The following is a 12045-nucleotide window of genomic DNA, read 5'->3' on the forward strand; positions in this document are numbered from 1 at the left end:
TGTTTGGATCCTCCACGTCGACGGCTCATCCTCAAAACAAGGTTCTGGCGTCGGAATCTGCCTAGCATCACGAGAGGGTGAAATCCTCGAACAATCCTTTCGGCTAAATTTCGACGCGACTAACAACGTGGCTGAGTATGAAGCGCTGATAGCAGGACTTAAGCTGGCTCGGGGACTTAAGATCAACAAGCTGCGAGCCTTTTGTGACTCCCAGCTCGTGGCTAATCAATTTAATGGAGAATACGCGGCTCGCGACGAACGAATGGAAGCGTATCTTGCTCTCACGCAAGACTTGGCGAAACAGTTCGAGGAGTTCGAGTTAACCAGAAGCCCACGACGTGAGAACACATCGGCCGATGCCTTAGCAGCTCTAGCTTCAACCTCCGACCCAAATCAGAAGAGAATCATACCGGTTGAGTTCATCGAAAAGCCGAGCATTGAAGATAATAGCAAGGACCAAGTTCTAACAGCTCGGGAGACAGAAGAACCGGAAGAAATGGACATCGAACTGCTAAACCTGCAAACTACGGACGCAACCGAGCCCGAATACGGAAGCGACGCCAAATGGATCGGAGCCATCCGAAGCTACATTGCCGATGGAGAAGTTCCTACTGAAAAATGGGCAGCTCGGAAGCTTAAGGCAAAAGCGGCTCGGTATACTCTGATCGACGGAGAACTCTTTAAATGGCGATTTTCCGGTCCCCTCCTCATCTGTGTCGAAGGAAATGAAGCTCGGAGAGTCATGGAAGAAGTACACGGCGGATCTTGCGGAAACCATTCTGGCGGGAAAGCCCTAGCTATAAAGATCAAACGCCACGGATATTTTTGGCCGACAATGGTCAAAGACTGCGAGAAGTTTTCTCAACGGTGTGACAAATGCCAGAGGCACGCACCAACCATTCATCAACCCGCCGAGCTCCTCTCTTCCATCACTTCGCCTTATCCGTTCATGCGATGGTCCATGGACATCATTGGACCTCTACACAACTCCAAGCAGAAGAAACTCGTCCTTGTACTGACAGACTACTTCTCCAAATGGATCGAGGCGGACTCCTACGCCAGCATCAAAGACGCGCAGGTCGAGAGCTTCGTCTGGGAAAACATCATATGCCGCCACGGGATACCTTACGAGATCGTTACAGACAACGGATCACAGTTTATTTCGGCTCGGTTCGAAGGATTCTGCGAGAAATGGGGAATTTGCCTCAGCAAGTCTACGCCTCGGTACCCTCAGGGAAATGGTCAAGCCGAAGCGGCAAACAAGACGATTCTCGACAGAATAAAAAAGCGCCTCGACGCGAAGAAAGGCCGCTGGGCCGACGAATTGGAAGGAGTACTATGGTCGCACAGAACCACGCCGCAGCGGGCCACGGGAGAAACGCCTTTCGCCCTTGTGTACGGCGCGGAATGTGTGATTCCCACCGAAGCCGAGATCCCAGGACTAAGAAGACGTTTTCTCCCCGAGCAGGAAAATTCCAACACTCAGATGATGCTGGACGAGCTGGACTTAATTGACCAAAGAAGAGATTCGGCTTTAATCCGTATGCAGAACTATCAGAATGCAACGGCTCGGTACTACAATTCTCACGTTAAGCATCGCCGTTTCCACGAAGGAGATCTCGTACTGCGCAAAGTTTTCCAGAATACCGCCGAGCAGAACGCAGGTAAGCTCGGAGCGAATTGGAAGGGACCTTACACGATCGCAAAGGTAATCCGTCCCGGCGTCTACGAACTCATCAACATGAACGGCAAAGCGGTACCTAGATCCTGGAACGCAATGCGTCTAAGGAAATATTACCGCTAAAAACCTAAGGTACGCATGTACTCGAACTACGGGGTGGCTTGATCCCTGAAAAGGGTACGTAGGCAGCTCGTCCTCGGACGAGTTCAGCTACCCCCCCTAGTTAAAAAAGGGGGGAGTGGGTCCGTATACATATACTCCCACTAAATTTTCAAATTTTCTAAGTTTTTACCCTTCGGATTTTCATTTTTATCCACCTCGACACCTATCCCAAATTCATCTCGGGAACCTTTACGGTCTCCTTATCGACCCACAAAGCCAACAGTTCGTTCGGACGATGGCCACGTCAACGAACAGAGAGCTCATTTCACCGCTTCGGTTACAGCGCGCTATATAAGCATTCAAGACAATTCGGTCGGAGATATCTTGCCAAATAAATTGTCTTCAGAAAACCCAGTTAACTTCAACACTGGTACCCCAGTTCGCTTCTAAGCACTGACATCGACTATATCAGCTCGAGTCGCAACCGATAAAGAGTAGTCCCATATGACCAAAACCCAGTTACCTTAACACTGGTAAACGATCCATTTCACTTTCAGTTCGGAAGTTGAAACGGTTCGGGAGAATTTAACTTTTTCACGTCACACTTACAAAAACCCAGTTATCTTAACACTGGTTCGCTATTCCGAAAGTTAACTTCTACTGAACCGAAACTCTTTTTTACCAAAACCCAATAACATTGACATTGGTGTATAATTCGGTTCGGAAGTTAAAACGACTCGGAAATGATTAATTTATCGATGAACGATTATTAAACCCAGTTACTTAGCACTGGTATCGAATTTAGTTCAGAAATATTTCAAGATAAATAAGACTATTCAAGTACTTGAGAAAGAACATATATTCTGTGGATAAAGCCATCCAGGCATAAGTCTTTACAAAAGAAACTCGAAACATGAAACAAAAGGAAGAAACACCTCGGACTTATTCGTCTCGCTCCTCGACATGCGCTGCCACGGGCTGTAGAAATGTACCCGCCTGATCCGTAATACCAATCCCCGCGGTAACTCCCTCGATTGATCTGTTTCCGAAATTATCTTCAACAGAATCTGGAGAAGCCGGAGGAAGCCTCAGATCCTCTCGCAGCTTGGTTCCAATCTGCACGAACTCTTCCTCGGCATCTCCGTACTCCGCTTTCCACTGGAGCACTTCCTCCTTCTCATCTTCGGCGTTTTTGCCGCCTTCAAGATCGGCAATCAATTCGGCATTTGCCCTAGCCTGGACCAGGAACATGTAGCGCTCGGACGCCTTCCCGTACAGGTCCATCTTCGCCTCTATCGCCTCAATCTTCTTGGCGAACTCCTTCTTAGCCGCTTTCCTCTCCCGACCTACTTCCTTCTCCCGAAGAGACTTCTCCTCGGTGAATAGTCGGTTCAAGCGTTCGACTTCAGCCTCCAACTTTCGACGAAGGCGAAGACCATCCTCGGCCGTCTTCAATCGCTCGACCTTCTCTGCCTTGGCCAACGCTTCGGCTTTCCGCCTGGCCTCATCTGCCTCGGCAATCTTGGTCGCCGCCTCGGCAATCTTGGCCTCAGCCTCGGCACTCTTGGCATCCGCCTCGACTATCCTGGCATCGGCCTCAGCAATCCTGACCTCCGCCTCGGCTCGAGAAGTCTCGTATTTCCGGTTCGAAGAGTCGTAGGCTCGAACCATGCTGTTCATCGAATGAAAAGCCTGGGACGCAAAAACTTAAGTTAGTACCAAGAATTCTAAATTTTAAAAGACCGAGGATGCCTCGGAAATGAACCAATACCTTGAGGAATCCCGCAGCGGTTTCGCGGTAGTTTTGAGCCTCCCACAAGGCCTCGGGAGCAGGCAGTGGTGGACCTGAGCCAAATAAAACACGTCGTGTCCGCGTCTAAGGCGCGTCGGGCACGCACGAATTAAATAGGATTCTTCACATCCGCACAAATCTCGGGAATCAGCGAAAGGACCTTTCCACTTCTCGAGAAGGAATCCCAACCGTCACACGCCAAGAGAAGATGAAACGACAGAGGAATTCGAATCGCTAAAAACTTTAAAGGGACCGAACTGTCCGAAGTAAACGGCTCGGCCCAATTATCATAAAGCTTGTCACGCTTGGTTCTCCAAACTAACAAGCTGGGGGGCTAACTGTTGGGGTCGGATTCCACCCGCGTTAAGATCGAGCCAAAACATGACACCTCGGGATCTACCACCAGAACGGCTCGGGGAACTATGACTAGGCCAGCTCGGGATCACTCGCTGAACTGGCTCGGTAAACGACGATCAAATCGGCTTGGGATCAATCACCGAATCGGCTCGGGTTAGGACATGATTAAACCGGTTCGGGTCATCCTGCTTCAGCTCGGAAACGAGAACCAGAATATCCTCACCCGAGCTGAATTCTCCCTTTGTCCCGAGCCGATTTGGCAAAATCACCCGAGGCAAAGAACCAAGTCACCCGAGGCAAAAAGGACTTCGTTCACCGAGCAGAAATTCATAGAGTGTCCCGAGGCAAAGACTTAGTATTCGCTTTCAAAGTACCATTTCCAAGCAAGGCATCATTTCCGAACAAGAAGGATCATTTCCGATAAACCCGGAAATGATAAAGAAGAATCACGAAGGATCAACTTAAATCAGGAAATCTTCCAAAAACTCCGAAGAATAAGGAAATTATCCTGATCCGCGATATTCTACACCGACTTCAAGATAAATGGAAATCTTCCGAGAATATCGCTGGAGAGGCGGTTTATCACCCCTATAAAAAGAGACTCAAGGCTCTCGTAGAAAGCAAGCAATATCGCTCTAGGATTTACACTACGCAAAGCTCTCACAGCACAAACATCTTTTTCTTTTACGATCAAACTCTTGTACGATCAAAACTACTCTTTTCATCAATAAGATCAAGAACACCATCTTTGGTTACAATTGTTTCTGTTGTTCTTTGAGAATTCACATTTATCGTATCCCTAAATTAAAACCCTAGACAAATCTCGATTGTGTTAGTTTCGACTTCCACAGGACTCCCTCCCAAGTGAGCTTGTTTTAAGTCTCTAGCTTGACTCCTCACACTTATTAGGCTTAGGGAGGTTTTTGGAGATGAAATGAGGTCTCATCTACTTCCTCAGTAGATAGATCATCAAACTCAGCATGCTCTCTTGACAATTCTGCATCTGAGTACTCAATGGCCGTTTCTTCAAAGTAAGTTTCTTTCTGATCAGCCGGATAGTCTTCTTTTATAGACCATTCTAGTGTGAATTCATTTTTTTCTTTGCTAACCTGAGCAATGGCTTCATCATTTGGTACGTCCTTGATATTGAGTGGTCCTTGGTTGGCTTTCCCATGGAGCTCTTTGATTTGATCCTTTAGATTTCTCACAGTGTCTGTTAACTCCCTTATGGCTTTGTCCTGCGATTTAGACCTCTCCATGAGTTTTAACCAATCGTTTGATGCAAAATTGTGAGACTCTAGCTTCTGATCAAGCAGTTTTGTCGAGCATGAGCTCTGTGGGCGATTTAAAGGATTACTCGAGTAGATGGTCAAGTCAGCAGGTCGAGTATGGGTCGAGCTTGCCTCATTTGCTGCCATACCATTTATTTCTGACGCAATCAAACCCTTAATAAAATTTGACCCAGTTGTTGCCTTGAGTGAGTCTAATAAGTTCTCAGAGCTCAAGGTCTCACTAGGGAGATACCCAGCTTCACCACTCTTGTTTAAAGCAGTTTGAAGGTGATCTTCATCAGCAAGCTCTTCTAGCAGTTCATCAGCTAGCCTATCCATTTCCTCAACCAAGAAGGTATGTCCTTCTATTGTTGGTTTCTTCATAGTATCATTGATGTCAAACTTCATCTTGAAATCTTTTCCAAGATTAAGATCAATCTTCCCTTTCTTAACATCTATGACTGCTCCCGCTGTAGCTAAGAAGGCCTTCCTAAGATTAAAGGATCTTTTGGTTCTTCATCCATTTCTAGCACTATGAAGTCTGGGGGGACTTCAAAATTTCCAATCTTAATAGGCAAATCTTCTAATAACCCATGAGGTAGTCTAACATACCTATCAGCCAGAATCAAGGAGATATTGCAAGATTTATACTTGCTGAAACCTAGTCTCTTGGCCACAGAGAGAGGCATGAGACTTATAGAAGCACCTAGATCACAGAGGCAGTTACTGAAGGCTAAAGGACCTAGAGAGCAAGGTAAGGTAAACGAACCAGGATCTCCCTATTTCTTGGGAATAATCTTCGTTTGGATGATTGCACTGCACTCATGACTCAACACCACCTTTCCTTGAACTTCTCTGATTCTCTTCGTGATCATATCCTTCACATACTTGTGGGAATCTGGTATTAGTGCAAGACAGTCCACTAGAGGCATCGTTACTTCGAGGTCTTTCAGTTGTTTTTCCAGGAGGGCTTGATACTTCTTAATAAGCACTTTCTTGAATTGACCAGGGAATGGAAACGGGGGTTTGTAAGGTGGTGGCACCAAAACTGTATCCTTGGTCTTTGCAGCAGCTGGTTTTTCAACAGTGGGAGCGACTGGTGAAGCTGGTGGGCGAGTAGACTGCTTGTCGAGTATGGGCTCCTCTAGTGTTTGGTCAGCCATAACGTCATCTTGAAAGAAATCCTCCCCCTCTTGAACCACACTGCCCTCAGTGATTGAGTTAAGGGCATGTCGAGTTGGCAGCTCTCGATCATGGTAGATAGTGATAGCATGAGCAGTGGCATACTCCTTTGGGTTCTGGATTGCTTTCCTTGGAAGTTGGCCTGGGTTGTTGGAAATGGATGTTTGAAATAGGATTGCCTTCCAGATAGCGTAGTCTAGTACTCAATGATTCAAACTTGCTGTTAAGGTCATTGAAATTGCGGTTGACTTTGTTGTTTAATTCAGCCAACTTCTTTGCAATTTCCATCGCTCATGTGGCTTGCCCTTGAAGTATCTGTTGGACCAAGTTCTTCATATCAGTATCCGGAGGCGAAGCTGTTTGATGTTGCTGTGATGGGAAACCAGGTGGTGGTTGCTGTTGTTGATATCCTCCCTGGAACTGCTGCTTTGGAACGAACCCTTGACAATGGTTGTATGGAACAAACGGTTTGGGTTGTTGTTGCTGCTGCTGCTGAGAAGGATAAACTTGGTCTTGAGGGTTGGCAACGTTGGTGCTTCTGTATGACAGATTCGGGTTTGGTCTGTAGTTGTTGTAACCCTTGTTGTAGCCACCTTGGTTCTGAATGTAACTGATTTCAGCAGACTGATCATTCTCCCCCTCTTGGACTTGGAGTAGGTCATCTTCAGAGACGAAGTGAACATGCATCTGTTGTACTTGCAGGAGCTTGTCTAGTTTCTCATTGAGAGCTTTCATCTCTTTGCGGTGCTTATCATCAGTGTCAGGACTGGTGCAGATGCTTCTGTCATAATCTTCGTTGTAGTTGCCATCCGACTGAGCTAAGTTTTCAACGAGCTCCCATCCTTCACCAACGTCTTTGTTGAGGAAGTTCCCATTGGAAGTGGTATCAAGCAGCATCCTTATCTTGGGAAGGACTCCTCTGTAGAGTATGCTGAGAAGAGAAGCTTTTCCAAAGCCGTGATGAGGGCATTTGGTCTGATAACCTTTGAAGCGCTCCCATGCTTCACAGAAGGTTTCAGCATTCTTCTGAGTGAATCCGGATATCTCATTCTGGAGTCTTACTGTTCTGGAGTTGGAGAAGAATTTAGCCAAGAAGGCTTTTTTGCAGTCATCCCAGGTCGTGATTGAAACCTGGGGTAGCGTCTTTTCCCACAGATGGGCTTTGTCTCCAAGTGAGAATGGAAACAAGCGAAGCTTGAAACCATCTTCACTTACTCCATTGATTTTAGTAAGGCCACAGAGCCTTTCAAACTCGTCAAGATGATCAAGCGGATCCTCCATTGGCAAGCCGTGAAACTTGTTCCCCTGAACCATTGCAATGAGACCGCTCTTGATCTCAAAGTTGTTGTTCTGGACTGGTGGAGGAACAATTCCATGACGCTGGTTGTGATTGTGTGGGAAGTCACCAGCACCAATGTTGTTGGGTTGGTCTTGGTCATCTACAATGTCAGCCATTGTGTCTGTTGCTGTCTGTTCTCTTGCGATACGGTCGATGTTATCATTGAAAAGGAGATTCTGATTTCCTCTTGACCGTGTATGCATATAACAGGTAACAGCAAGGCTTTAGCAGACCATTCAGAGATGAGTCTGTAAAGCTGGTTGCTGTGAGTACCTGAAACACAGACAGAAAAACACAATATCAGTATCTTGTGTAACAAAAACGAACTTGATCTTAATGATTCTAATGATCTCAAATATAGCAAACAAACACTAAACTAGCAACGGCGCCAAATTGATAATAGGCTTTTAAGATCAATTAATCCTAAAACACTATTGTGTCGTTGTAGTATTTTAGGTTGTCAATCCAATCTAGTGTGATGCAAACAGTTGAGATATGATCAGAATTTATTAAGTCAAGCCAAGCAGAGAGTTGTGGTTTTCTAATAGTCCTAATGCGAAATAACAGAAATGAAATGAAACTGGAATGCAAACTAGCAATAGCAGGCAGTAGAATAACAAAGCTGGTAAGATAACAGGCAGTCAAATGGATGAGAGATTCCTAAGGACAGGGTAATCGAATAGCGTGGTCTCCTTAATCTATTTAGACGGTTAACAAAACTTCACAGAAGCTATCCCTTGACAACAAGTTCAAAAGCAAATCAATTCACCACCGTGATAGAAATTCTCAAGCAGAGCTAGACACAAACCTAATCACCATTAGCGACCTCTAACTAAGCAGGCAATATCGAATCAACTTGTTAAAGCCAATACCCGCTCTAAACGGCCAATACCTTGGGATAGAGACGAGTATCTCTGGAATTAGTGGATCAGACATTCCATCAAACACCTTTTGGGTGCGGGAATGTCTGGATTCATTTTCCAGTTGATCAGAAAGGAACAAGCAATAAGCGCAACTAATCCAGAAGGGATTCAAACAATCTAAACTCAACCATCTAAAGCGACTAAGGCAACCACGACTACTCTATCCCATCCTCAGAAATACAATTCACTACTCAGACATAATCAAAAACAATAGCAATGAAACGATTGAAAACATGATAACAGGAAATGATAAAGACTGAAACGAAAACTGAATTATAAAATACTTGAAAGCGAATACAAAGTCGCAGGAAGAACACACTGCGGCTATGAAAACAAGTCTAGGTAAAACTGAAAATAAAGACTGGATGCCCTCGGGAAAACCCTTAGAGGCTGCTTATATAAGCGAGAAAAGTTAAATAAGGAAAGTTCGAGATAGTGGTCTTCACATCGAGACCCTGCGATCGAGCATCTGATGGGCTAAAATGGGCCTCCCTGTGATCGAGTGAAACTGATCAAACTGGGCTTCGGGAACTCCGTCTTGCGATCGAGTGGTCTGTAGTGAAGATGAGATGGAATGGTCCAGCGACCCTGCGATCAAGTGGTGCGATCGAGTAGATGACGTGAGGTGGTGATCGAGTGGTTTCTTCAGCTTCTCTTCTCTTCCGTATGCTCAGCTTGTCTGGTTGACTGAAGAATGAGTAGATGGGCTTCTGATGACAAGGTGGTGATCGAGTGGAACTAAGCTGCTGGCTTCTCCGGGGTTGTGATCGAGTGATATGTCCTCCATGACAGCTTCTGCTCGATCTTGCGATCGAGTGGTTTCTTCTGAAATTGCTCCGGGTTGTGATCGAGTGGTTTTGCCCTTCATGACAGTTTCTGGGGTTGCGATCGAGTGCTTTGCTCTGTCAGGGCTCCGAGGTTGCGATCGAGTGCTTTGGCTGAAGGAGTGATTGAGCGTTCTGAATTTCTGTTCTGTTTCTCCTCTGTTTGAACTCCAAAAGCATCCAAAGTACCTGAAAACAACCCAATATGCAATGCACATGCAATTCTAATGCAAAACCGTCCTAAGTATGCAAAACACACTAAAACGACTACTGATGAGATGAAATGTGATTGAAACAATGACAAAGTGATGAAGAATGAATGCTTAAATCATGCAAATTATAGACATATCACTTTGACTATATTTAGTTAATAGTTTTTTTTTGGTATGATATTTAATTAATAGTTTGTCATACTTTTGTTTTTTCTTAAAACCTATATAAAGATATTTACTTTAAATAATGCGAAATAATAATGTAACTAATTTCATAATTTATCTAAGCATATAAAATTATGACTCTCCTTAAGCATGTTTCATATATATATATAAACAAGAAATAAAGTGAGTCTCCTTAATTTGAAAAAATCAGTACGTACGTAGAAGTGAGCGTGAGGGCTCACGAATAAAAGTTTAACTATATCTTGCATTTGTAAATCTAATCCTTCATTCCGCATTTAGAGCCACGAAAGAACGTTGTTCTACATATGTGTGTAGTTAAACAAACAAACTCGTAATCAGAAAAGTCCTAAACAAGCCTAATGTGTTTTTAAGCCCATGTGTGTTAGGGTTTCTTTGCAAAACGAATTAGTATAAATAAAAATGTTATGTGATGAGGGATGTAACTTTGAGAGTTGTTTGAGACAATTCTCCTACTTCACATTTATGAAATAAATCATCAATCTCTTTGTTTTTGGTGGCAATCTAAGTTCTCCTCTCTCTCTCTTTACATTTTTTTTCACAATAAAGCTCTAATGAGTAGTTTCAAAATATCGTCTATTCTATTTCATTTGCTTCAATAAATCATTTCTTGGATTCTCCCACACTCGTCACATTCATTCATAAAAACTATGGTCGATGTTGATGCACGAATCACACAAGCACGAAATAGGATCTCAAGGGAAGTAAAAATAAACTTTCGTTAAACGACGAGCCAAGAGTTAACACAAAATGGACGAGGTTACAAAGAGTGGTTTAAACGGATTTAGATATAGACGAGGTCAAGGCGGATTTCGGTTCGAACGAGCTGGGCGTTGAAGACGATGAGCCGAGCCGCAAAGTTCCGTATTGGTTGTCTGATTCTCCGTCAGCGGAATTCTCGGGATCCTCTTCTCAATCATTCCATTTCACTATTTATAGGGTACGGAGGTAGGGTACCCTATACCGCGAAATGTCACTTTTACCCCTATTGTCGGTCGCCCCCTTTGCTAATGGGCCTTTGGGAATAATTGGGCCTTACTGTAGGTCGATTGGGCTCCTTTGCTGACCTGGCCCGTTTGTGGCTTAGGCCTATGAAAGAATTTGGGCCCGAACCCAAATTTATCCATCAACAGTCGAGACTTCACAGTCTGTCCGAAGCATAAACAAAGGAAGCCAGTTTCATATTGTTAAGCACTATTTAAGAGAACTTTTTAAACAAAAAAGTTTTACATGAACAAAAAGGTCCAATATTTTAGTTGTGTGTAGTGTAGGGCATCCAAATTTTTTTGGAAAGATTGAACCGGAGATTGGACCGGCACTTGGTCGAGTCATCACAACGCAAATAGAAGAGCAATAGTTTATGGTTGAAGAAGGTTGCAATTAGTGATTATATGGTGTACGGTACACCGTGTACCAAAATCCATAAAGATTATTTAACTATGTAAAAACCAAATTCGATACCAGATTGTGACACAGGAGTCGCAACACTATTACAAACTACTAGGATATAAACTTAAGTCAAAATACATTTACTATATTGTTGTTGTTTTCTTACACTACACTAGGTCTTTTAACACTTGGGAATTGGAGCGTGACAAAAACGGAGAAGGCTGAGAGCAGTTTCCTTTAGCGCAGGGTACTTAAAGAACAAACACATACATGGTTGTGGCCCTGGCTTTTTTAGTTTCTTACAACATGTGTTATATACCAAACCCCATTGTTGGTTATTTCTCATGACCTCGCATTTATCAAGCTCAGCATCGCAGCCAACGATACCTTGAGCTTTGATCGGAGCTGGAAATGATATCGAAAGTATGACCAAGGCGATGAACATCAATGGAATGGTCTTCATGTTTTGCATAAATAAATTAGTAGCAATAAAAAAATGATATTGTTATTGAATAGGAAATTGTTTTGTTTTAGGTCTTTAAATAGGAAATTTTAATGAATGATTTCCTACAACATATGGAAATATGAAAGGTGAGAATTAATTCCTAGACATAAGGAAGGACATACAAACAAGTTGACTTGTTCAAAAGACCGATTCAATAGGAAGTGCAAAATACTTGAAGCTTGAAGGAACTTGTATGTGATTGAATAGCATTTTGATATGTAAAATGGCAATCAGAGAGCTGTTAAAGACATCAAATTATGTGAG

General features: G+C 43.8%; 1 protein-coding gene across 1 annotated transcript; it reads right to left on the reverse strand.

Annotated features, from left to right (window-relative positions):
- Positions 1-2725: 2725 nt before the first annotated feature.
- Positions 2726-3454, reverse strand: LOC110227371 (uncharacterized protein At3g60930, chloroplastic-like). Its single transcript, XM_021021457.1, has one exon. The coding sequence runs from the start codon at positions 3452-3454 to the stop codon at positions 2726-2728; it is 729 nt and encodes a 242-aa protein (XP_020877116.1).
- Between the last annotated feature and the right edge of the window lie 8591 nt (positions 3455-12045).

This window comes from Arabidopsis lyrata (assembly GCF_000004255.2).
Source record: "Arabidopsis lyrata subsp. lyrata unplaced genomic scaffold ARALYscaffold_6, whole genome shotgun sequence".
Taxonomy (NCBI): domain Eukaryota; kingdom Viridiplantae; phylum Streptophyta; class Magnoliopsida; order Brassicales; family Brassicaceae; genus Arabidopsis; species Arabidopsis lyrata.

Bases quoted from the DNA above. Each gene is read 5' to 3' on its own strand.
- LOC110227371 (XM_021021457.1), bottom strand. From the start codon at position 3,454: ATGGTTCGAGCCTACGACTCTTCGAACCGGAAATACGAGACTTCTCGA.